This window comes from Cryptomeria japonica, chromosome 11 (genome assembly GCF_030272615.1).
Source record: "Cryptomeria japonica chromosome 11, Sugi_1.0, whole genome shotgun sequence".
Classification (NCBI taxonomy): Eukaryota; Viridiplantae; Streptophyta; class Pinopsida; order Cupressales; family Cupressaceae; genus Cryptomeria; species Cryptomeria japonica.
In genome coordinates this window covers 379,736,441-379,764,363 of record NC_081415.1, presented here as the reverse complement: position 1 = coordinate 379,764,363, position 27,923 = coordinate 379,736,441, and the positions used below count along the sequence as shown (strand labels likewise).

Genomic DNA, 27,923 nt, shown 5'->3' with positions numbered 1-27,923 from the left:
CTCTCATATTTGTCTAAGCAATACCAGTGACTAGACTACACCAAGACGAAGGATTTAATCTATATGAGCACAAAATTGAGCTAAATGGATGCAAGATTAAGCTAAATGGGTGCAAGATTAAGCTAAATGGGTGCAAGATTAAGCTAGATATGCAATATTAAGCTATGAATGATTAAACTAATATGCAAAAAGATAAGATGCAATAATCTCAAAGCATAATATTCTTAATGACTCTAGAGCAAAAACAACATAATAACAATAAATCTCCAGGGTGTCTTGAATGAGAGATGAAAGGTTGAATTTATAGAGAATCCAAAGAGAGACCAACAATCAAGATCGATTAATGATGAGCGGTTGAGATTCCTCAAGAAAAAGCACAATCCAGGTGAATTGAAATAATTGGATGCTTTGATTCAGTTTCAGAGAAGATTAGATTGAGTTAATCTTGAGATAAATTCCAATTAAAGCTCAATTGAATGCATTGAGATTATAAGTCTGAGTTTGCTTTGGAGATAAAATTAGTTGATTCCATGCACATTCCTCTTATTTTCTCAAGGTTTTTATTAGATAATTGAGATAACATGATTAGTGGAGTGGTTTAGGTGGAGATTAGGATTAGGATTAGGATTAGGAGGTAAGTGGGAAAGTTAGGAGAATGCAAGTGGACGAGGGTAAATAGGATTTTTGAATTAATTTTAATTCAAAATTGGAGGAAAGGGGTGATGGGGATTTAATTAAATAAACAAGGGTATTTATTTAATTAATAGATGAAGGTATAAGGGGTAGTGTTGAATAGGTAAATTAATTAAATTAATTACCTTAGAAAGTAGGGTTTAAAATGGAGGAATAAAGATGATTAACTAAATAATAATGAATTATTTAATCAATAGAAATATATAGAATAGATGAATAATGGATATAAATTGAACAAACGTAAGTGATCAATTTTAGGTGTTTATAATATGTTCGTATAGTTCCCTACATTCTCATACATCAATATTGGTTGCTATGAGGGATCCCCTTTCATGCTCCCAAGATATCTGAGTGATAAAATTATCCTTATGGAGTTGAGCCAACAAATAATGATTGTTCACAGTCAATAATCAAAAGCACATAAAGTAGGTTTTAAGTTTCCTCTCTCAATTTGTAGATACTTTGTGACCAAATCATATAAAGGCAAGCAAATGGAAATTGAAATGCAATGGGTCACCATGAAAAGATTCAAAAGAAGAGAGCATTTTGACTACCAGGGAATGAAAGATAAACTCAAGAAGAGTTATATGCAAGTGCATTAGATTGAGGACATATGGGTCGAGTGTAGGACTGAAGAAGATGTAAGAAGGATAGATTACATTTGGCTCACAAATTGAAAATATCAAGCTTGCAAATATTCTTGACACCATGGAAGATGATGGAGACATTATGGACTCGGTGTACATGCAAAACAAGATTGTTGGCACTCCTCTTCCAATGATCTGATGGTCCTAGAAGGAATCAATCTCCATAAGGGAAAGATTCCAGTTCATTCTTACAAATACTAATGTTTGGTTGTAAAAGAAAGGGATCAAGGTAAAGCCCTTCAAAATAGGATTAGAAGAGGACACTATAGGACCTCCTAGAAAGAAGTTACAAACATCTCTCTACCCCAAAGAAAGCACCTAAGCTCAAATTTATAGTGGGGAAAGATAAGAGGAAAGATAAAAGGGAAGCATTCGTTCATGCTCAAGAACAAGTTGTTGAGTAGGTTCTCAAACAAAATGAAGAGCAAGAAAGACAACAAGAGGAGTATCAAGAAGAAGATTTTGTAGGACCTCCTATTACAACAAAACTAGAGTCGGGAGTGGCTCCAAAGGTTTTCTCCTCCATCTCTACCACAACCACTTGTTGTGTCATTAGTGTACAATCTCTCCCCCATGTTTCTTTTGTACCTTCTATACAACCCTTACCTACTGTCTCCATTGTTTCATCTACATCCATTGTTTCTATAGTCCCTATCACCATTCTAATAATCTATATTCATTCTTCTAATTTAAGTGAGTCAATCCTAGACACCCCTCAAGATAACATGGGAAATGTTTTTGGTTCAATTTCCTCCTTTCCTAGTTTGTCGAAGGTGTCTACCACCATGCTCAATGATTCTTTCATTGATTTTAACAAATTCATTTTTGATGCCGTTCCTAGTACCTCGACTGTAGAAATTCCATCTATGGTTATGACCCATACTGCAGCAATTATAACTGCTACTACATCACAACATACACTGTATATTCAAACAACAATTACCAGTGTAGAGGTAGATCTTACTCTTCCTCCTTGGCTACAATCAACTACACCCAAAAGGAAAAAGAAAGCCATCTCCCTAGATGACTTTGACTTTGATCATTTGGTTCCTACCAAACCAAAGGGTGTGAAAATGCCCAAAAACTTTCAAGAGTAAGAGTGGATGAATCCAAAAATAAGTATGCAGAGGTAGCAGTGCCACCACAAAATAAGCCTACTAATGGAGTCCAAGCATTAGATTATGAGATAAGTAGGATTTAACTGGGAAAACCGACCCATGAAAGCACTAATGAGGAGGCTCAGGCTGCACTTGAAGCATTGATTGTAAGGTATGACAGGGACAAAGCTATCAAGGACAAATTTAAGCTTCAAGTGGAACAACTCACTACTGTTCTAATCAAGATCATCCAATATCTTGAGGTGGTTGAACTAGTATGCAGATTAGTGGATCAAGAAGCCATTAAACAATGCATTGGAGTACAAGGAAGGGTAGTGAGCATGTGGATGAATAGAATGCTCTCAAAAGGTGTACTTACTTGTTAAGTTCATCAATCAAATTGTTGAATAATATGGATAATGTAAGGTCTAAATTAGACTGAACAATTGATTTAGTATCTCAAGAGCTGGAAACACAAGAGAAGGACCTTGAAGCTTGGACAATGCTAAAGGAATTCAAGCTAAAAATGTTGGTGAACAATAGAGTGATCCCCACTAGAAAAATGTACATACAACAAAGGGAGGTAATAAAACTTTGGAGAAAATCTCAAGCAATTAATAAAAGATTTGCAAGAAGAAAAAGAGGAATGTATGGAGAAGGAGGTTGATATCACTACCAAGGCCTCTAATCTTCCTTGCAAATTGCTTGATGAAAATCAGAAGTTGTTTCCCATAGACCCAGTTATCCAAGAGTTTAATGCATTGGTCCAAAAAGAGATCACGTCAAAAGAATTCGCCCTGTCATCCATCGATAAGTTGATGGATTTATAGGTGACATTGGATAACTTGGAAACAATTTTAAAGAAGCACAAAATGGGATACATCAAAATAGAGGATTCTATTACATGGGTTCACACCATTTCCGACCATACTATAGGACCCAATGAATCAAAGATGCACGCTTCCCTTCGAAAGTTTGAGGAATTTTTAAGGAAAAATACTGACGAAGAAGAAGTGTCTTCAGACACTTAGTAGATTTTTTATGCTTTGTAGGTTATATTTGCATTTTGTTATCGACATTTTACATGTCTTTTTGTGTATATGAAATTGCATGTAAAGATAATACAAGTCCTAAGTCAAATCAAACAGTACTAGTGAATAAGTCAAAGTAGTTGTATGATCCCTATTTTTGCTCAAGATTTCTCTCTATATAAAGGAGAGAGCCTCACTATAAATGATGATCTTTAATTTATGCATTGAAACTTTATTGGTTTCAGGAGAAATTTGAGACTTTGAGCTTAAGCTATAAATCAGAATTTCAATCAATATATAAAGCATATTGGCATCCGACCTTTGTTTTGGATTCAATGTGTGGATGAAGTGATATTATTCTTATGTTTTTCTTGTTTCATAATTTTATATCAATTTAATTGTGCATTGTGGTAAAGGTATTTATTTTAAGAGAGTCAAATCTAGTTTTGTAGATTTTGTGTTACACTATTATGATTGAAAGTATTGTTATACAATTGACAATAGTTGAAGACTGTGTTATTTTTTGTTATCAATTTAGAGTAGTTAAATTGATTTGTGTGTGTGAGTCTGTGTGATGTGCATGCATCACAATATTGTTAATTAGATCAATTGGTGGAAGCAACGAAAGACTTTGAGCTTGCCTTAGTTTCTTGTTCTTAGTTATTTAGGATTACTAGTAAACTTTTTAGTTATTCTTACATCTAACTGCATTGGATATCGGTTATTGTGGCTCAAATTAGTATCAAGTTGTAATAAGGAGAAAGTCTATTATGAAATAGGAGAATAGAAAGAGCATCTACCTTGAAGCAAGAGGGTAAGGTGAATGTATCACCCATTATAATGTTTAGATACTAGTTGTTGAAATACCACAAGAAGGTAGCCTCCCTTTTTGAAGAGAGATATAATCTTGTAGATGTGGTTGAATCTATGATTTTGTAATCAATCACTCGATTACAAAATGGTGACCCAACATTATTGATACTTAGTAAGAGAATTTTTGGGTCAAGTAGAAGAGGGTTTTTGGGCCTAAGGTTGGGCTCTCTTGTTTTGTAAATTTTGTGCATAATGTAAAAAAAATCAATGTAAAATCCCATGGCCAAGGCTAAGACAAAATAAGCTTCGAGGTGGTTGGGGTGGGTTGGAAAGGGGTGGGAAGATTAACATAAAGGGATTGTATGCATAGAGGATGGCTGAGGAATGAACTAAAATTACAGTGATATGCAATGTAAATTTTGTTTAATATTAATATAAATCTATCTTTAATCGACCAACAAAAATATTATATATGGTTAGAATCAAATTATGGTTATTGAAAATAATTATAATATAATGATATTACTATATATTAGTATAATTATATTTAATAATACAATAATTTATAAATATATACTTATTTAACGTCTTGCATGTTGGATCAGGTCACGATTGCTACTAACTTATATATATATATATTTCTCGAGGTACCTAATTTTAATATTTTTTCACAATAAAATCTAATAAATCTCTCAACATATTTTGTATATATTATAAAATTAAATATATATAGACTAGTTAAATACTTCTACTTGAATAATATCGGGCTAAAGAAAGGGACTAATAAGTCATTAAGGAACGTTAAACATAGAATGAAAAGATACTAATAAATCATTGCGGAACATCAAATATAAAATGAAAATATCAAAAATACAATTCTCAACATATTTCGTATATATTATAAAATTAAATATATATAGACTAGTTAAATACTTCTACTTGAATAATATCGGGCTAAAGAAAGGGACTAATAAGTCATTAAAGAACGTTAAACATAGAATGAAAAGATACTAATAAATCATTGCGGAACATCAAATATAAAATGAAAATATCAAAAATACAATTCTCAACATATTTAGTATATATTATAAAATTAAATATATATAGACTAGTTAAATACTTCTACTTGAATAATATCCCCTAAAAAAAAGGGACTAATAAATCATTAAGGAACGTTAAACATAGAATAGAATAAAAAGTACTAATAAGTGATTGAAATATAGAATGAAAATATCATTAATACAGTTCTCCACCTATATACATGGCGTATACTTTTCCCTTAATGTAGCCCTAGAAGAAGGAAAATATGATTAAACAAACGTAGATAATTAAACAAGTAAATAAATGCAATATACTCGTTAGCTCAGAAATTTTGTCTTTTCCTCGCGAACTCATGAACCTACACCTGAAATTCAATCTCTGAAGAGCTAATCCGACTATATTCACTCCCTGAAACTGCGTTATCCCAATAGCCTGTCTGAAGGTAACAACGTTTGGTAACTTTTAAGGGTTTCATGGCCACTTCCTTGACAGGTTCAGCTTTCCTTATACCTCACTCTGGAATAATTTCAATTCAAAACAAGCCAAAACTACATTCCCAATTATGCGTTCCTCCTCGAGCAAGCGCTTCTATTGCCCAATTTAGCAGCAGAACGAGGGCTGTATTTGCACCTTTAAATCCGGTTATTAGATATCGTTCCAAGTTCGTCGTCTATCAGAAAGTCGCAGAGGCGGATTCCAAGGTTATTCAATGCGTTTACAATTTTCTCTCATTTGTTCATCGTAATTTAAAAAATGTAGTTGCTGTTAATTTTTTCAGGTCACGAAGTGTGTTACAGATGATGTTTATGCTTAGGGTTAACATATATTTTAGTTTCAAGTATAAAGCCGTGGAAAAATTGTATTTCTGATATCACTAGTTAAGCCTTAAAGTTTAGTTCACTTGACACGTGTATTCTCTCTGTAAGACTCTTTAATCACTTATCCTTATCTGTGTTTTTAAAAAAAGAGAAATAAATGTCTACATAATTTTAAGGAAAATTACATGGTTTGACATTTTAGTGAAGCTAAAAGCTGACCATTGACCTAGGCATGATAAATTCTTACCATTGCTTTTTGAGGACTCGAGAATACTGCATAAATTTGTTCTACCTTCTACTTGCTTACAACAAACGAGGTTGTCAAAAATGTATGAATATTGTGAACAAAATCAGAAAATAAACTTGCTCAAGAGATTTCACTGTTTTCTGTGAGGGGAAAACTAGCTTTTGGTTGTGGCAATTGCCTATTACCCAATAGACAAGTAGTGGGTGCAACATCAACTGCCCTCTACTTTCATGTCTATCTTCTACAACCAATGAGCAGTAGAATTCTTTTTTTTCATGCTCTAAATATAGTACTCAAATCAATTTCCTCTCATGCCAGTACACATCCCAAATACCTCTATTTATACTTTCTGAATGTTGGAGCTCCCCCTGAGCCTTAGAAGAAACCTCTTGAAGCTGGAATTGCAAAGGATGCTGTTTTTGTTCTATTCTGAATTATAACAGTAAAGTGTTGATTTTGTCGTGTGGAATCAATCTGGGTCACTTTCATGTTGCAAAATTGATCTGGGTTAATTTTGTGACATGGAATCATCCTGAAAAATGCAAAATGACCCTGTCCCTTCTGCAGTTCTGATTTTTCTCTCACCTATTTTGATCTCTGTCCAATTATTTAATCCACCTTACTGTTCTATGTTTTAATTTCCTGGTGCTTATGGATCAGTTGTTGTTGTTTTTTCATACTAATGAATGATTTAGTCTATTTTTAGCAAGCTTTATAAATCTAGAAGTTAGCAAGTGCATCCTTTACTTGGCATAAAAGTCTTGAAAGACTGGAATGGTTTTCTGTTACAGTGAAGCCTCAAAAGTTTTTGGTTTGCTTCTCCTTCATTAATTATTTAGCCATGATGAAGAATTGAAATATAAGATGATGACCCCTTTGCCTGGTAAAGAAAGGCTTGAAAGACAAAATAGTTTTCTGTTACAGGGAAGCCTCAAAAAGTTTTTGGTTGGCTTCTCCTTCATTAATGTTTTAGCCATAGATGGTTGCCTTAGGCTTTTGATGATTGATAAAACTCAGATTCTTTTGGGCTCGAAATCTAAGATTTTTTGGAAATGGATCATCATCTTTACAGTTACTGTTTTTGTTTGTTAAATTCCATCTACACATTTCTTGGAGACATATGCCCATTGTGAGCTACTTTTTAAAAAGACTAAGAAGTGTAGAATAGACACATTTTTTTAATGTAGAAGTTCAAAATAATGTTGCTATTGGCAAATCTACTCTCATATCAAACACTTTATATCAGCTGCAATGTAGACAATTTTGCGTGTGCACTGTAAATCCTGCATTCAGCTGACACTTGTAGCTTACCAGCAAAGGAGCTGTATAATCCACCAGTAGCTATGCACTTTCAGGATGTTTCTGCTAAACAAAGATTGAAACACATCTAAATGTAAAATCAAATTTAGGTCTCAAATTGGTTGTGAGGATCTTTCAGAGAAACAAATATTCACTTCCTAGACCTTAAGTCTTGTTGTTTTATAATAAAGCTAAAACTCTGTGAAGATGGCCTATCTTGTTCACAGTAGTTGCAAACAGTCAGTTCAAATTGACCTTTGTGCTTTTAGAAAACCTGCTCTGTTTTACTGTGACTTTCATGAGGGATTGGTAGAAGCACTGGTCATATGATTTTTAAATTTTTTAAAGTATGGAAAGTGTGAACAATGACAAATATCAATTTTGGCAATTTATTTCTATGCCCAAAGTTTATTAATTTAGTAATTTACTTATCTTTTATCAATTTCTACTTACTAATGCTGGTTACAATCAGGATAGAAAGTTTGTGTGGAGTTTTACACCCTATTAAGTCTCATAAAAATCATTGGGGACATTGCACATGCACTCTAAGGAGGGTTCTCCTAGAACAACATAGAAAGAGATCTAGAAAACCCAAAAGCAGGCTTAGAAAGAGGTGGTATACCTTCTGGAGGCCGCTCACCAAAACAGAGAAGATAATTACAGAGAGGGAATTATGTACTCATCACATACTGTGGTGTATCAATGTTAAGGCTACATGGAAGTGGTTCATTATGTGTGCAACGACTGCAGTATTTTATAGTTCAAAATGGGCTATGTGCTTTATGTGGAGTTTTACATCCTACAGAGTCTCATAAAATCATTAGGGGCATGCCACATGCACTCTAAGCAGGGTTCTTCTAGAACAACATAGAAAGAGATCTAGAAAACACAAAACCAGACCTGTAAAGATTTGGTAGACCTTCTGGAGCTCACCCACCAAAACAAAGGAGAGAATTACAGAGAGGAAATTGTGTATTCTATTTCATACTGTGATGTATCAATGTTAAGGCTACATAGAAGTCGTTCATCATGTGTGCAATGGCAGCAGTATTTTATGTGTTCAAAATGGAGTATGTACTTTATGGGTTCTTGGGCTCAAAATGGAGTATGTACTTTATGGGTTCTTGGGCTCAAAATGGAGTATGTACTTTATGGGTTCTTGGGCCCATAGTATACCACTTCCTAGGAGGACTACTATAAACATGGAATGTATATGGACTTTTATACGGAGAGAGTCAAATGATGTTGCTTTTTGGCAAATTTACTCCACATTCTCAGAATTTTTGTATTTACTTAACTGCCATATGATTTTTGTCAGTTATGCAATGCTAATTCAAAATAAGGCTGATATGTAACTTGATTGCCTAAGGAGCTTCATAAACCAGTGTGGAAATGTCACATGTATTGTCATCATAATTCTATTATAATCAGATATAAACAATTATAAAGCAGAAGGATAGGAATAGCCTTGGGGGTGATGGAGTTTTCAAAGGTTTGGAACACTATGCCTTAAGCGTAATGAATTCCTCACTTGAGTTCGTGCTACTTGATACAAGAAACAACCTAAAGCATAGAGCTATATTTGAGATTTGGGAAGCCCTCTGGTGCAGGAGCACCTTGATTTCTTGCTAAATTTTCAAAATTTTGGAATGGATGATCCTCAATAGGATCAATGAATGAATAATGGACTGTTGGTAGGTCCACAATAGTGTTTTAGGGTTATTTGAAGTGTGTTTGTCTCTAGTGTTAGTTTGTTTTCTTAGTTTTGGCCAATGTGCCCGTGTAAGCCAAAAATGGCATCATTTTGCAAAATAGTGTAAAACTTTTTGTAAGGCCTCATAAGGCTTTTGGACATGTTTAGTGTTAGGGAACCATTCTAGGGAGTTTAGAGTGAGTAAAGATGCATAAGTTTCAAAAATGCAAAGTGGAGCAAAAGTTGTCATTGTTGGTTGACAACTTTTTGCAACTTTTGGAGCAACTTTTCAAAAATTGATCAAATCGGTGGTTAAGAAACCGATGGGGGGTTGGTTATGAGCAAGGAGGCATATAAAATGCTTTTGAAATTATTGTAAATGGGTTGGAAGATCCAAGAGCAAATTTTGAATAACACTTGAAGGCAATTTTCAGATTTTTGCATAAAACTTGTAATTTTGGTTATAGCAGTCCATACCAGATGGATTGATCTTGGTACTGTCCTTTCATGGTGGTTTAACATACTTTGTTGTGGTGCTTAGGAAGTGTTTATACTCTTTCATAGTGCAGGTTTAGAGCTTTGTTTGTAAATTGTTTTGAACTGCACTGCTCTCGGTCTGAGCAAGGGATTAATACCCTAGCAATGGCTCCAACTTGAAATCCCATTGTGTTTTCTCAATGGCCCTTGGGATTCAAGTCATGGAGCCTGTGTACAATGTGTATATCCATTTTGGTGCCTTGGAGATTGCTTTGAAACAATTTGCTATCAAGTCCTAGGCGAGCTCTATCATAGCCCGGCTAGGGAACTTGACTGTTATGTGCACTTTTGCTTGCAGGGATGATCAAATATGGTTGTGCCAAGTGTTTGGCATGGAAGAAGGAAGCCTAACAGAGTCTCAGTAGAAGTATGGAGCTGTGACAGAGTGTGGGAATCAACAAACCCTATTGGAGAAGGCTCTTAACCCTTAAACCCTCAAAAAGAGCCATTTGGGGTCTGTACTTGTATGGACGTATCAGACAGCCTAACCTCCTGAATCTAAAAGATTGTCCAAAGGGGTATTCGGATCACTAAAGCTCGTAGGAGGTCTTTTGGAGGTTTTCTGAGCAATTGAACAAAAACCGTGAAGGTAGGGCTAATAGGGGCTCTTAGGGATACTAGGCCTAGAAAATAGGAACTAGTGAAAGCGATGGAGAAATGGAGTGAAATCAATCACAAAACCACATGATGGAATTGATACACCATCTCAACATCTTCTTAGTCCCCTACAAGCGAATGTTGAAGCTTTTGACAACTTGATGGTTGGATTTACCTTGGTGAATCCTAGCCATGATCTTGAGTAATGGGAGCAAACAAGTTGATAGTGAGCTTTCCAAAAGAGTTTAGTTGTTGGGATTGATACAAGAGAAGAGCAGGGTGTAAACAAGTATGGAAGCCCACTATAACATCTTTTACCAACTTACTAATCAAGGTCCAACTCTTTTGTGAGATCCTCCCTATCACCCTCCTTCTGATGTGCCTGCCCTTTGCTTAAAGTTCTGTAATCCCTCAAACATAATAAATTTGTTGCTTGAGTATTGTTACTCTATACAGGGAACAATTAAAAAATAGAGTTATCTTTGAGATTTGGGAAGCTATTCTTTTGACATGCCTACCCCAAGTATATAGTTCAGCAAAAGACATGAAGGTGGTGGTCATCTTCCATTGGTTGCCCCAATTGCTTATAATTCAGAACTTAATATTAGCTGAAATATTTTTAAATATCTTGTTATCTTGACAAAAAGAGTTTCTTTGCTACTTGCTTTTGTTTATACACTTTGTAAATTTTCTTTGTTCATAATATCATATCTACATAAACTAGTGATTTTATTTCCTTCAACCAGTACTAAGAAGAGCTGAGTATTTAGTAGTAGAAAAGTGCTAAGGTTCTTAGCGCTAATCAAACAATTCATTTGAGCACAAGAGACTTTAGAATAATTCTGAAAAGAGTGCATAATCTCTGATGTATATGTTTTTGTGTTTTCTGGTGTGAGAAAATGTTAAAATATTTCTGAAAGGAAGGTTAATATTCATCATCTTCTCCTCTTATCTTGTTCCATGCTGCAGCAAGCAGAGGAAGAAAGAGAGGAAGAGCTGAAGGAAAGTGATACAGAAGATGCTAAGAGTGATTCTGTAGAACAGAAACCCACTTCAATTCTACCTACTTTGATCCAGGCATACAAAGAAGCCATTGTAGAAGGTGATGATATTAAAGCTGCTGACATAGAGGCACAGCTTCAGGCAATTGAGGATGAAAAGAGCTTGTTGTCTGTCCAAATTGCTACTTTATCAGAAGAGCTGTCAGCAGGGAAGGAAAAATTCCTTCGTCTAAATGCAGATTTTGACAATTTCAGGAAGAGGTCAGACAAAGAACGCCTTACCTTGGCATCCAACATCCAAGGAGAAGTTATTGAGAGTCTGCTCCCTATGGTGGACAATTTTGAAAGAGCCAAAGCCCAGATAAAGACAGAAACTGAAGGGGAGGAAAAGATTGATAAAAGCTACCAGGGTATCTACAAACAGTTTGTGGAAATCATGAAAGCATTGCGTGTTACAGCAGTAGAGACTGTTGGCAAGCCATTTGATCCAATGGTGAGTTTCTATCTCTAGATTTTTTTGCATTCTGTCATGGCAATAAATTGTTGTGACTGAAAGGTCAATTTATTTATGGAATTAACTTTTAAGATGCTGAGCTACCTTTACATTATATTCTTCAAGATAATGAAATTGTACTAAAAAAAGAAAAGAAATTCCAAAAGCCTTACTGAAAGTGATGCTTTTCAGGATTTGCTATGTATCAGTAATCCTTTACATACATAAGAGATTGAAACAAATATATTAAATCAAGAGTTACACAGCTATGCAGAGTCATTGAGTTAGAAGTTTTCAAACTCATAATTTAATCCTTACCAACAAGGACATTATCAGATGCATTGAGTTAGAAAAGATTACTATGTAATGTCCCCTACTAGGGTTAGGACTGTTTTAACCATAATTAATCCATCTCAACATACTTATGACCTAAACTATATTGATTAGGAGACAAAATCATCTTAACATGAATCCAATCAGTGATTACATAATCTTCTTCCTAGTATTTAATTGGTAATTTAATCTGATTTATAATCTCAGATTTACTTCTTCATTCAAATTATATTAATTATTTTATTTTCAAATAGTATTCTATTATATATTATAGTAATTATAATCACTATATTATTCTCTATAATTATATCATTATTATCAAGTTCTGCATGAGAACATTATCGTGCCTCTTATGTTGAGCATTCATACTATAAGTACTTAACTATGCATACCACCAAGAACAAGGATGTTACTGCCTGTAACTTAATATCAGTTATGATCTGACCTGATTCATGGTAGTCACAAATAGAATGATCACTTCAAACCAGAGATCCATTGCTATGAAGTTAATACGGTGAAATAGATATTACCAGCAGTGCGTTATGGTGCTGGTGCCTTATTTAATGCTCACAGGAACGTGTCCAATGACTGTCTGGTATAGGCCGATTCAATGGGGATTGCTGATGAGATAGTTCGATGCTAGGAATTTGCTTCCTTCTATTTAGATAATACTTAATGCTACTTCCTTTTCTGTCCCATTGATCACCTCTATTATGTTCCAATTTTTCTATGCATATATCTTGCAAAAGAATGGTTGCATCCTTTGAATCTTCAAGAGACATGTCTTTCCCTACAAAATTGATTTTATTAATCAAATCGTACCTCCCCATAATAGATTGCCATTTGTTCTAATTACTGTCCTTAATGATTAGTTATTTTATTTGAATCACTGCCCTTGAAACTTATTAATTTCGTCCTTAGGTGCTGCCTTCCCTATGGACTATAGTTGCTGTTTAAGCGCTGCCTAAACACGTTAATCGCTCGGGATTAAATATCTGATTTCATCAACTATTTGGAATGATGAGAATATAATTGCGTTCCTCCTTCAGCGACACTAACGATTTTCTAAAAATATTGATATCCATGTTAATGTGAATGTCTTTTCCTGACAAATATGATTGTCGTGATTCTTAATGTTCGGTTTTAGATTAATTGATGCTACTAAAATTATATCCCGATACTAATCTGCGCACTTATAATTGAGAGCCTTCAATGCTTGATATTTATTCAGGATGTCTCCCTCTTCTACGGCTAAGGCAATTTCATTTGATAACATTTTTCCACATTACCGTAGTCTTGTGTTCTGATAATTAACTTAGAAACTCCGATCGTATTTGAGATGTCAACCCCTTGATCGTTGAAGACACAAATGCCTGTTGCTGATGATAGATGATATTGGATTTTAGGGTGATTGCAACAATTCATATATTGGTCGCTGCTCTTTACAATCGTTGTTTCCTTAAAAGCACTTTATATATGGATTGCTGCTCATACATGGATGAAACCGACAGTCATATTGAGATCGAGATCACTGCCTTATGTCTTTGTCTCTGCCTTGTTATTTATTCAATAACAATAGTAAGTGTTTCGTTATGTTATCAAGGAGGGGACATGACACACTAGCTCAGAAATTTTTAAATTCCAATTAGAAGATACAAGCATTAGAAGAAGCATGCTTCTCATATCCAGTTTTCTGTAGACCTGTTTCCCATAATACAGTAATTTCCTGATCTGTGGACACTTTAGTTTTCAGTCTTTAGTTGTACACTAAAGCATTGACAAAATTTTGCCTCTTAATTACCTCTTAATGTGATCAAGAGTCTTATGTGTTGAAGCTGTACAAAATCAACTGTCATGGTTGCGATTAGGAGAAATTGACCTAGATGCCAAGGATTGATCACTTTTGATACCTTTGGTTGATAGTAAGATGTAATTATTTGTTTTGAGAATACTTCCTACCTACTATTGACATCTGAAACAAGTACAAATCGTTGTAGGATTTTTTTTTAGTTCTTGCAAATGTTTTAGGACTGATTTATTATTTTCTTTTTTCAGACATACTTTATACAATTGTTTTAGTCCTTAGAAACATATGTAAAGAAGGATGGGATGCTTGACATTCGAGCATATATCATAAGCCAATTTCCTACAAAACAATTATTTCAATTTCCAGTTGTATGGGCATATTTAACACCTTCAAAATCATGACCATGCTTACTTATTCTAGAGTTTAACATTGCGTGACAAGTTCTTTTTGCTTTCCTTGAAAGGTTATCCTTTGCTCCATTGAAACCTTCTTAATCTATTTTTCGGTCTGGATTATGTCCATCCCTGTAGCTAGCTAGATTGATGCAATAAAATTATTTTTAGAATTAATAATCCTGCACAGGATATCTATATTTTTCTTTTAGGATCTAGAGGCATTCTAGATTCTTTGTTCTATGCTTTTTTATTTTCGTGTCATTAAATTTCACATACTTGCACTCTTGGTAATGCCGAAATTCAACCTCTAGCAATATGACGTTGATACATATTGTTGATGTGTTTTCATGCACATACAAACACAAAATAAAATACCCAAAAGTATCTTATCCTCTCTTGAACAAAGTTACTCAAATGCTGAAGATTAGCTTAAGGATCACTTGAGGCAACTCCAAGGTTTTGTTATGTCGGGTCACGACGTGTGGATAAGCTCTTTGGTTTGATGTGATTATGCTGGGATCACAAAGGGACTTACGTTGAATTGTGGAATGCTTGAATCGCTGGAACTTGATCATCTGTTGTTGCAATCTTGTGATGCTTTCTATCCTAAACTAGTTTGAGTTTGAAAAAAGGGCAAAAGATAAGGGTTGAGAGAGTCTACTCTAAGACCTAGAATTTAAGAAGATAGGTGAATGATTAGATGGAATCCTACTGGGCAAGGTCTCACCAACTTGAACAACTTGACACAAGCTTAGTGCAATCTTCTAAGGGATAATCCAAAGATGTTCAAATCATTATCATTAGACATTGATTACCATTCAAGTTAATACATAAGCAATGAACTTATAACAATTTGAATTTAAGGTCATATCACTCCAGTTGACCACGCAAGGCACACTTACAATCAGCAAGAGGCTAGTGGTATGGACTAAACGGATTCCAAACAAATACATTCAACAAATTCCTCCATTCAATCTAATCAACATGAAAGTAAATGAATTGAGAAGTAGAGACCATGCAAATGACACATTAGTTCACCATAACTTCAATGAAATCATATGTTCTCTATAACAAGGTTTGGCAGTAATCTTTGCCTTCTCCTAATCTAACTCCTATTCTAATTGCTATATGCTATTGAACTACTCTCTATTCTATTCTTCTCCTACTACTATTAACCTTTACAAATGAAGAACTTGAGCCTTTTATAATGCTCTCAATACAATTCAATGGCTTAGATCAATTTGAGATCAAAGATCGAGATTTTACAATGAAACCCTAATTAGGGTTTGTTACAACAAACTCAATTTTGGCCAATGAAATAATTGCAACATTTGGACACATGTCATCTCTAGAATATCCGACCAATAGATAACGAGGGTAGGTGTCTCGAAGTTTGTGCCTTCATGGATGAGTGTGGTACATTGTATCTAGACATGTTGATGTGGAACTCCTTTGATTGGTGGAGGTAGTGACTGGGATGCCACTTCAACTTGCTCTCGTACTCGGGAGATTATCATGAATGAATATCATTATCCAGCTTCAGCGGTGATGATGATGATCTTCTAACTTTGATTAACTCTTCTGAAACTATCCTCTTGAATGCCTCGATCATGGAGGTGCAGGGTATAGACTCTGACTTTCTTTTAGTTTTGAAGTATTGATGTTGCCTTGGAACAAACTCTTGATGTCACCACTGCTTCTCTCCTTTGGAATTCCTTCTCTGTGACTCCCTTCATGTTGTTGGTTCTTTCAATGCATCAAATCTTGAATAGCTGGATCATGCCCTTGTATTAGTAAATGTTTCCTGTGTAGTCACCTTCTTGTTCTTGTCTATGAAGTTCCCTTGAGGATATCTTCCTTGTATCTTGATCTTGATGTTGAAATTTGCTCCTTGAGAGACTTGTTTCAATCCTCCTCCAACGTGATCCCCTTGATTTCTTTCTTCATCTCCTGCAAAACAAACAAATGAGCACCAAACACACGATATATAATCTCTATAATCTCTTAATTTGACATAATTTCTAATTTTTGCATGATTTGTAGGTTTGATAAGAGGATTTAGAGAGAATTCGCCTTATGAAGGAGCACTTGAAGTTGAGGTTGCTCCAAAGGAGCACTTGAAGCTATCTTCCAGTTTGCCATTGAACTTGCTTTCACTCATCATCTCCCTTCATTCTATGGGTTCTAGCATTGAGTCTTTCAACCATATATTGATGAAAACATGACAAACTGTCCTTAGGGAAGGCCTCTAGAGGAATTTTGCTCTAAGAGTGGAGCACATGAAGTTCGCTTCACAAGGTGTGCACATGAAGTTCGCCCCAATTTGGGTACTGTTGACGTGTATTTTGTACACCATCATACACAGAATAAAATACCTAAAGGCATCTTATCCTCTCTTGAATAAAGTCTCTAACTGCTGAAGATTTCGCAAGAAGGATCAGTTAGGATGACTCCAATGTTCTGGTTAGTAGGGTCTCTACGTGTGGATAAGCTCCAGCGGTATGATGTGATTTGCTGTGTTCTCAAGGGGCCTTACACTCCGAAAGTCTTACTAAACTAAAGAAGTTTTCAAAAAATGACAAAAGGATAGGGTTTGCAAGAGGTCTAATCTAATCTAACCCTAAGAATGACTTCATGTGGACAAGACTTGGCAAGATTCTACCAACTTCAATTTCGCCATAAAATAACAACTCAATTGAAATTGATGCGATCTTCTAAGGTAACAAATGATTTTCAACGCATCAAGGATCAAAGACACTACCACGAAGGTACATATCCAAGATACAATAATGATTGAAGGTTAAGTGATTCAAATATTTCCAGTCGACCACGCAAGGCGTTCCTACAATCAGCAAGAAGCTAGTGGTATGGGAAGCGAATCCTACCAAAGATCAAGTCTCACACTATGTCCTTCGAATTAACACACTACTTTGATCGAGCATGATTCAAGTAAATTGAACAACCATGAAGATAACCAAGAAAGTTGCAACAAAACACCATAACTTCAATATTTCATTGATTTCAAAGTAATCATATACAACAATTATTTGAATTCCTTTCCTCAAACTCAATCTTGCTACAAAAATAAAAATTGCTTCTAATCTCTCTAATACATCAAACTCTCTCTCTAATCTCTTAACTATCTCTATTACAAATGAAATGAAAATGAGGGTATAAATAGCATCCTCAATTACAATGAATGGTCCAGATTGAAAGCAGATCAACGGTCAAGATCATGACACCTAAACCCTAATTAGGGTTTGTTACAAATAGTTCCCCTTTTATTGCACAACATTAAATGCATAGCCAATTATAAATTTGGCACGAAAATCTAGGAGACATAGACCAATGACAATTAAGGTGCCATGTCATCTATAACAACCTCTCATCTAGAATCTTATTCCCTTTCCAATGCTCCTTTTTAGCATATGCAATGAATCTTGATACGATTCCCTCGATCTCAGCAATTGGAATCTCGGGAAGATTCTTCATTCTCTCTTCCAAGTGGATGACCTGATCAAATGCATCTAGAAGAGCTGCGTCCCATGTAAGTTCAAGTTCCTTAGTCTTTTCAATCAGAAGCATGGTAGCAAACATCTGGTCCTGTTGCTCATCTGTGATATTGACGTCCTTGCAAAAGATGACCTTGATTCTATCTTCCAATTCTTGCAAATCCACATCTGTCTCAACCTCGATCCTCCTGCCAAGAATGGTACGTAGTACCTCAAATACTCTGTCCTGGATCGGGTTGATCACCTCCTCAACATGACTGCACCTAGTACTGATGTCCTCAAAGAGAACTTCCTTCATCTGGAGTAAGGTTGACCACTGAAGTAAACTGTGAGGTCCTCCATCCATAATCTTTTCCTGCGCTAGGACCTTCCTCAATGTTTGTCTAATTACTTTCAAGACAGGAATGATAACGTCCTTGGTATGAGCAAAAGCGGCTACCGTTATCATCAAATTGTGGATGATCTCAAGAACCTGAATAGCCCTATGAATAGTCTTCATCATCCTTGTTGCAAATTCTACGGCAACTGTATGAGATTTATCCATCCAAGTACTCATACGCTGGACCATACTCTTGAATCTCTCTGCTTCACCAATTGATTGAAGGGGAAGTGCCTGTATAGGTGATCTTGCTGGATCTTGACGTCCCAAAGGCTGATTGAGATGGCTGAAATATGTTCTCCATGCACCGACCTCCCTCTCAAGCTTTCTACTCTTCTCCATTTCTTCTCTAAGCTTGTCCTTCAATGCCTCAAAGGAATTGGTGGCGTCATCTAGTGTCTGCTCGGCTGTGGATGGACCTAGCTCAAATGTCTCTACATCATATTCCTCTGCTAGAATCTCACCTTCATACTTGTCTACTGCCGGTGTAGCTATCTGCAATTTTCTGGATCCAGTCTTGTCTCTAATCATCTTGGACATCTTGGTGGCCTTTCTCTTTTCTGTCACTTCCTGGGAATGTCCAACAAGGCTCTCTAAATCAATCACATTGTCTTCGTCCTCGATCACAATCACCTTTGTTAATCTTTCCTTCAACCAATCTGGGATGACTGATCTTGTCTCTCTAACCTGTATCTCCTTATGCAATATTTCTTCTTCTTTGTGAGGAGATGTTACTTCGTCATTATTCTTGTCTTCATGTAACTCATAATCTTGGAGAGATCCACTTGGCGACCCTTGAGGTACTTGTCCTTCTTTATCATTCTGAACCATCGACTCCATAGACTCCTCTACTTCAAGTGTCCTTTTCTCTTGTCGAGAAGATGTACCGGATGAACGATCTCGGTTGGCCTCTTGTTTCTTCTTGGAAGATTCTCTCTTTCCAGGTCTCTCTTTCCTCTTCGAGCCTCTTGGATGGAGATCGCCTTCACTTGCACTTCGAAGGTTGCCTTCATTTGCATTTCTGGGATTAGGATTACCTTCGCTTACACTAGCCCCACCTTCGGCTGGCTTCTCTTCCAAAGTGAAAGTCATAGCTATGCCTTGCTCTCTCAACTTCTGATGCTGCACATCAACCCATCTGCGAGTACAAGACAAGACTGGAGCCATCAAAGCATCTAGATCCACGACCTCGGGCTCATTCCAATCTAACCTTACTGATTTGCTTTCTCGATCATAGGATGACTGGAGATGTCTGCCACTGTCCTGTGCTTGGTCGGCCACTCTGTAAATCTTGCATTTCCTGATGAAATCCAAAGGCAATCTAGAATGCATCTTTCTTTTTACTTCAAGATCATCCAAGAGATTCATCATAAAATCTTCAATCTGAAACTCATGCTTAAACTTCCTACCGACTGTCTCCTCTATATACCCATGTGGATCAAAGCTTTCCCTCAAAGCAAAGAATGGAAAAGAATACAAAGCTAACTCCTTCTCTGCGTCATCCATAGCTAAAGCATTAGGACATACCTCAACTGAATTGCCCAATATGATGGGTACCGGAACTCCATTTCCATGTCTGTGTCTGAATGCCTTCGCATAAGCTGCCAATTGTCTTGTTACCTCAAGTAACACAATTCTGTTTGTCGGATATCTTGGCAACATGTATGGAGGTGAAGGACATCCATGAACTCTGATATAAGTAAACTTTGGAAATTGGATAAACCAAGCACCGTACCTCTTTACTAGTTCCTGTGCATCCTGAGATAATCTGTTGTGAATCCCGCCTTGCAACGTCCTTGTGATGTTCATAGTGAAGGTATCATTAACTAACCTGTAGTTGCTTCCTGGCGGATGATGCAAGTGAACATAGGAATCACAAACTTTGACCTCGCCGGGTCCTCTTCCAATCACTCCTCTGTGAGGTAGTCCTGCGTACTCGAAGCTCCTGATCAAGGCATAGATGACGTATGAACTCATGTGGAAGGACTTGGTAGCTTTGAGTCTCCTCAACTATACGTCCAAGCAATGGCTAATCATTCTAGCCCAATGAATTGTTCCTTTACCCTGAACTATTACCTGGATGAAGTAGAACATCCACTTTTCAAAGTAAAAAGCTTGAGGTGCACTTGTGACTCGGTTGAGCATTGTAATCAAATCTCTGTACTCCTCCTGGAAATCAATCCTGTGTGGTGTGTTCGGTACCTTACTCAGGCGAGGACGACTCTTGAGTAACCAGTTCTTGTTAATGATGCTTAGGCACGCATCTGGATCATCTTCGTACATTGACCTGGCTCCTTCTATGCTCTTGTAGACCATATCTCTGTGCTTTGGAAGATGGAAAGCCTCACTTATAGCTTCCTCTGAAAGATAAGCCAAAGTGTTTCCTTCCTTGGACACGATCGTTCTGGATTGAGGATCATAATGACGAGCACACTCGATCATCAACTCATGACACTGAATTGCTGGAGGGAAGCCGACCGCCTTAATGATGCCACTTTCAATTATCCTCCAGGCGACAGGTGATGGCTTGCCAATGTAAGGGACATCTCGGAACTTCTTTGTGCTGAAGTTGCCCAAGTTAGTATCTCCAATGTTACTCCACTTCGACATGATCTTGGTCTCCACTTCTTCGGTCTTTTGATCTTCCTTCATGAGAGCTGGATGACTGGTGGATGCTCCCGCCTTAGGGGTCGCCATACCTACACAACATTTCACAATAAGTAACTGGATATTGCAATATATATCATAAATTAGAGAGTAAATTTTAGGAAACATCATGATAAGTCTTTGAGTTATCATTTCCTAAATAACGATTGAGCAACTGGAATTCAAAAATTCAAAATTCAAAATGTGAAGCTATGACGATCAACAATTCAAAATTAAAACGATAAAACCATATCGCCATACCTCCCTTGAGAGCTAACTCTAGAATGCAAAACAAATGGATTCGCCTAGGCAAAATTGATATTAGATGGCTTCAACGTGATCTCCTCTTCAAAATAGCAACTTCGCCACCTTTGGGATGTCCTTGACGTGATCTTCCAATGTCTTTGACAAGTTCGCACAAATGAAACTAAGGTTCGCACCCCTTAGATTGATGTTTACGCCTTCCTTTGATGAAATTCGCACCTTAAAACACAACTCGCATTTCTCCTTTGTCTTCCTCAAATCGCATGTAAAGATGATTAAATGACGATGTGAAAATGAAATCTTTCACCTCCCTTTTATAAGCGCTCACCTCTCACAATTACCTTAGGCCGACTTTTTGCAAAATATAGCAATTAAAACGATTTTTAAATAAATAATAAAGCCGACTTTGATAAAATAAACCCAATCCAAGCGCTCCATTTGATTTTTAATTAATTAATAATTAATTATTAAACGCCATCGTTTATCATTTAATAAATTCGATTTTTTACAAGGCAAAAACAATTAATTAATATCTTGCGCAAATTTTAAATGCTATTTTAATTGAATTTTTAAATTTATCGAATTTAGCATTTAAAATAAATTAAAAAATGTTTGTTGGCGCCAAAATTTGAAAATGGAAAAGTACAAACCTCATCGCCCTGGTCCCTGACTGAGGGACAGGAGCGAAATTTCAACTTGGTCTTGACTCTTGCACTTTTGACGTTTAAAATCTCCATCCTTACGTTGGAATTGGCATTCTTGCTATGAATTTCGAACTTGGGTGACTTGACTTTACAAATGAGTGCCTTTTGAGGTGATATCGCTCTGGTCCCTTGGAGAGGGACAGGAGCGAACTTAGTGCTCTTACTTGAAATTCTTCGTTCTTGATTTTAACTCCTCGTTCATTACCTTTCAAACGACGTTTTAAACCCTTTGTAACTTTGCTTTGACATGATCTTTGAAGGATAACAAGTGTTTTAGCAAATATCGCCCTGGTCCCTTGGTGAGGGACAGGAGCGATCCTGGTGTTTCTCTCCTTCATCTTTGTAACTTCGAACTTCAATCTTCATTGTGAGGGATAAACAATGTTATTCTTTCATTCCACTCTCATTTCACTTGACTTCTACAAGGCATATTCGTTATTTGGAAGATTATCGCCCTGGTCCCTTGATGAGGGACAGGAGCGATCTTAGTGCTCTAGCCAACATTCTTCGTACTTAACCTTTAACTTCTCGTTCATTGCCTTCCAAACGACGATCTTGATCTTGTGCGACCTTGTTTTGACATGCTTTTGAAGGAAAATGAATGATTTTGTGAAAATCGCCCTGGTCCTTGCCTGAAGGACAGGAGCGATATAGCTTCCTTGGCTCAATTGATAGTCGTTTGACGTTTGAAACCTTTGTATATCACCTTCTTAAGATGCCTTAGACCCTTTACCATCTCGCATGATCTTGACTTAACGTGATTTTGGAAGGATTTGGCCAATATGATAAATATCGCTCTGGTCCCTGCCTGAGGGACAGGAGCGATCTTCAATGTCTCGGGCTCATGCTTGCTTTTAACAACTTGCCATTACCTTCATCGTGTAAAATGAAGTCCTTTGATCCTTCTTGGCCACTTGATACGCGATCAACTTTCAAAATCTAAGCCCTCATGAAAATTTCGCTCTGGTCCCTGCCTGAGGGACAGGAGCGAACTAGGGTATCTAGTGCAAAATCTTCATCATACTAACTTGCAATTATCTTCAAAGTGCAAAACAATATCCTTTACTCTCTTTCAATCATTCAAAATGTGAATAGCAACCCAAATTTAGCCTCATTTGAATACTTTCGCTCTGGTCCCTGCCTGAGGGACAGGAGCGAACTGGGTGTCTTGGTGTAATTCCTTCAACATTGGCGACCTTGGATACTTCGTTCTTCATTGAGACGCTTCGAAACGCCCTTGCCACCTTTCATCTTGACTTGGAGAGGTTTAAACTTAGCGGAAAGGCAACATAATCATCATATCGCCCTGGTCCCTGACTGAGGGACAGGAGCGATCTTGCTCTTGTAGGCTTCATCTCACTTTGCCAACTTCAAAAATTATCTTCAATGGTCTTGTAGTGCTCCGTTTCACTCATCCATGCCTTGGAATTTGCTCTTACTTGGCAAGAAATTTGTCTAAGGTAAAAATCGCTCTGGTCCCTGACTGAGGGTCAGGAGCGAACTTGGGCATTTGGGTCCTTTGTAGATGTTTTGTAATCTCCAATTTGTCTTCAACGGGTTCAATTCACCTCTTTTCTTGCCATCAAACTTAAAATTTGCTTGATCTTTGTTTAAAACATGCCTTATGAAAAATTTCGCTTTGGTCCCTGGGAGAGGGACGGGAGCTATAATGGATTTCGCCCTGGTCCCTGACTGAGGGACAGGAGCGATTTTTGCAATTTGGTCCACTTTCTTCATGTTTGTGCCTTCAAATTATATTCATCTGGTAAAATACACTCCCTTGGATCTCTCCAAATCGTCAAGTTGTTAAAATCCTGCAAGGACAAAGCAATATTTGATTTTAAGCTCCGGTCCTTCACTGAGGGACAGGAGCGATTTTGCTTCCTGAGGCATTTCTGTGTTTGTGAAATTCTTCAATTTATATTCAACGGAAAGATCACGCCTTTCTTTATTACTTCCAATTCGAAATTCATCTTGACCCTGCAGGGACAGTAAGATTTTTGAAAACGAGCTCCGGTCCTTCACTGAGGGACAGGAGCGATTTTGCTCCTACAGGCCAAAATATCATGATTTCACAAGTTTAATCACTTCACAAGGCAAAAACAAATCATTCCCCATGCCCAGGATCAAATATAAAAAAAACTCAAAATTTGGTCAAAATTACTCATTTTTACAAAATTCGCAATTTCATCATCAACACTTAGACAAATTAAGACTCTGCACTCAAAATTCCAATTGAAAATAGACCATTCTGGCGAATTCATTCCATTCAAAATTGCATCCTACAAAAGGAAGCTTAAAAAGCTCTCAAGACTGACTGGACTCTGGCTTGAAAAGACAGTAACGGAAACCCTAAGGCTTGACCCTCAATCCAGACAACTGACAAACTACCAAAACCCTAAAAAGCAAAGCGAAAGGCGAGCAAAAACAAGCAAAAAGAGGGGGTCCCCATTTGCAATGGGGCGATGTGTGAAATGGTCACAATAGGTACACATGAAGTTCGCTCCAAATGATGGGCACATGAAGTTCGCTCCAGATGCCATGCACATGAAGTTACTTTCAAATCTCGCCTTTCATCTTCTTAACTCAAAATCACTCTTTTCAAACATCAAATCGGCTCAATGTAAACACCCTCACATCTTCTCTTGGGCAAATGAAGGAAATTCGCTCTCATTTAGGAGCACTTGAACCTATGCACTTGAAATTCGCTCTTGAAGGCATGCACATGAAGTTTGCTCTTGAAGGCAGGCATATGAAGTTCGTTCTTGAAGGTAGGCATATGAAGTTCGCTCCTGAAGGCAGGCATATGAAGTTCGTTCCAAGATAGATACACTTGAAGTGAATTTCAAGTCAAAATTGAACTCGCCCTCAATCACTTCATTGTTTCATCAATTCAATCCTTAGGTTTTTCAAACCTTCATTCACAAAAACATGTCAAACTTACCTCATGAATGCCTCAAAGGAAAAATTCACTCCTATCAAAGAGCACATGAAGTGAAATTCGCTCCTTTAGAGGAGCACTCGAAGTTCTTTCAAATCAACACTTTAACTCTTTTTTTTGCTCACTTACACTCATTTTCTTAACTCTAATGCGTCATAGCATGCTCAACATGAGGTCTTAGGAAGAATTTCGCTTTGAGTCTTGAGCGCATGAAGTTCGCTCCGAAGTGGATGCATATGAAGTGAAGTCCGTGTTATTTTAAACCCTAGGTATGTTAATCAGATTTATATATTTGATTATGCCCTAGGTTGTAATCAGATTTGCAGTATTTTAGTAAGCCAACATAGATTAATTGTGCCCTAGATTGTAATCAGATTTGCAGTATTTTAGTAAACGAACATAGATTAATTGTGCCCTAGATTGTAATCAGATTTGCAGTATTTAATAAGCCAACATAAATCAGAAATAGAACAGAAGACAAACAAGCATACCCTGGGAAAACCACCAAGGAGGAAAAACCCAGCATGAAAGACCCACAGGTCAGATTATATATTCTCCTCTAAATATAAGTACAATACTTAGCTCGAATCAGATCTTCACATATTAGATCTGTCCCTTGTATGCTTCAAAGACTTGAATCAAGATCCACTATGTCCTCTTGGACAATTTCGCACCAAGCTGAATAAGTTCGCACCCTTCTTAAGAATTCGCACAGCAGAGCTAAATTGCCTTTTATGTCATTTGACTTGATGATTATTGACTTGCAAATTGTCATTTATTTATATGCATCTTTTATTCTTTGAAATGTAAGTCGGCCTTCTTGGTTTGTCGGCGCCAATGTTAAATGGCGTGTATTTAGCATAGCGTGGCATAGGGTCACGTTACCCTAGGATAGGAACCGGTCCTAAAGGGGGTTCGGATGTTGCCTTAAGGCAATCCGAACCCCTATAACCCTAGTTACAATCAACACTCCCTCTTAACTAGGGAGGAGGAGAATACATAATCTGAGCCTTTAAGTTCCATCTAGCACACAAGCATAGAATGGATCTAGCACACAAGCATAGAATTACATCTTCCACCTAGCACACAAGCATAGGATGGTTCTAGCACACAAGCATAGAAAGTGTAATACACCAGTGGGTCTTTACATTATTACAATTATCCATCTAGCACACAAGCATAGATTGGATGTAATTCATTCTTGCACACACACAAGGAATGATTCAAAGTGCTACACATAGTCACTGAGATTGAAGCTCCCTCTCAATCAGGGTTCCGTTTTCCATGACACCAAGTCTATCTCTGAAGTACTCGAACTTCACTCTGGGTAAAGGTTTGGTGAGGATGTCAGCAATCTGTTCATTTGTGCTAATGTACTTTAGATGAATGGCGCCTCTCTGCACCATATCCCGAATGTAATGATAGTGTGTTTCCACATGTTTGGACCGATCATGAAATACAGGATTTACTGACATCTTTATATAGCTTTGATTATCACAATGAATGGTGGTGGGATCATTGGCTTGACCAAATAATCCAACAAGGAGCTTACGAAGCCACACTGCTTCTTTGGATGCAACAGATGCGGCAATGTACTCAGCTTCTGCAGTGCTTAATGCTACCGAAGATTGCTTTCTGCATGCCCAAGAGATTACTGCGGAACCCAAGTTGAAGCAGATGCCTGAAGTGCTTTTCCTGTCCTTGACACTTCCTGCCCAATCTGAATCTGAGTAGCCTTTCAGGAGAATTGGGGTATTAAGTGAATACTTCAGCCCATAACCAATCGTGCCACGTAGGTATCTTAGAATGTGCTTGGCAGCAACCAGATGAACATGTTTAGGTGAGCTCATGAACTGACTGAGAGCATTAACCGCATAACAGATATCTGGCCTAGTATTGACTAGGTACATCAGGGAGCCAATCAACTGCCTGTACTCAGAGGGATCTGCAAAATCAGAGTTAGCTGTAGAAACACTTAACTTATTTAAGTTAGATTCCATAGGAGTACACATAGGTTTACAATCTGTCATTCTAAATCTTTTCAAAATATCAATAGTGTATTTTCCCTGACTTAGAAAGATTTCATTAGCTCTTTGCCATACCTCTAACCCTAGGAAGTAATGCATTAGACCTAAATCCTTCATTTCAAATTCTGAGGCTAATTCCTTTTTACATCTCATGATTAATTTATTTTCACCCGTGAGAAATAAATCATCTACATACAAAACTAAAATAAGCATCTCATCATTATAAACTTTCAAGTAAATGTTAGCATCAGCATCATTCTTGGAAAACCCTAAACTTAGTAAGTACTTATCAATTCTTTCATACCAAGCGCGAGGAGCCTGTTTGAGCCCATATAAGGCTTTCTTCAACCTGCAAACATGAGAATCTCTTTTATGGATTACATAACCTTCTGGTTGCTCAATATAGACTTCCTCCTCAATGACACCATTAAGGAAGGCTGTCTTAACGTCCATTTGATGCAGCTCCTAACCTTTGGCTGCAACAATAGCTATTATAGACCTAATAGAGGTATATCTAGCAACAGGGGCAAAGGTTTCTTCATAATCTATTCCTTCCTTTTGAGAAAAACCACGTGCTACAAACCTAGCTTTATATTTTTCAATACTACCATCAGCATTATGTTTAATTTTAAACAACCATTTAGAAGAAACGATAGACTTACCTTTGGGTCTGGGTACAATGTCCCAGACATCATTCTTGATGATAGACCCATACTCTTAATCCATGGCTAATTTCCAAGCATGATGGGACATAGCTTCTCCGATATTGTGGGGTTCAGACTCAATTATATTGCACATCACAGAAATGTAGTTGGCGTGATTTTGGACACTCTTGCTATTTTTGAAGGTTCCTCTGGGAGCAGCAAACCCTTCAGCATCTTGAATCGTATTTCTAACCCAAAGTGGTC

General features: G+C 36.9%; 1 protein-coding gene across 1 annotated transcript in view; it reads left to right on the top strand.

Annotated features, from left to right (window-relative positions):
* The first annotated feature begins 5,570 nt into the window (after positions 1–5,570).
* The window catches only part of LOC131071630 (uncharacterized), a 66,714-nt gene continuing 44,361 nt past the window's right edge, over positions 5,571–27,923 (top strand). The window contains exons 1-2 of the mRNA XM_058007561.1: positions 5,571–6,023; positions 11,483–12,007. Coding sequence (XP_057863544.1) covers positions 5,796–6,023; positions 11,483–12,007 — 753 coding nt within the window. The 5' untranslated portion in view covers positions 5,571–5,795. The remainder of the gene's footprint in view (positions 6,024–11,482; positions 12,008–27,923) is intronic.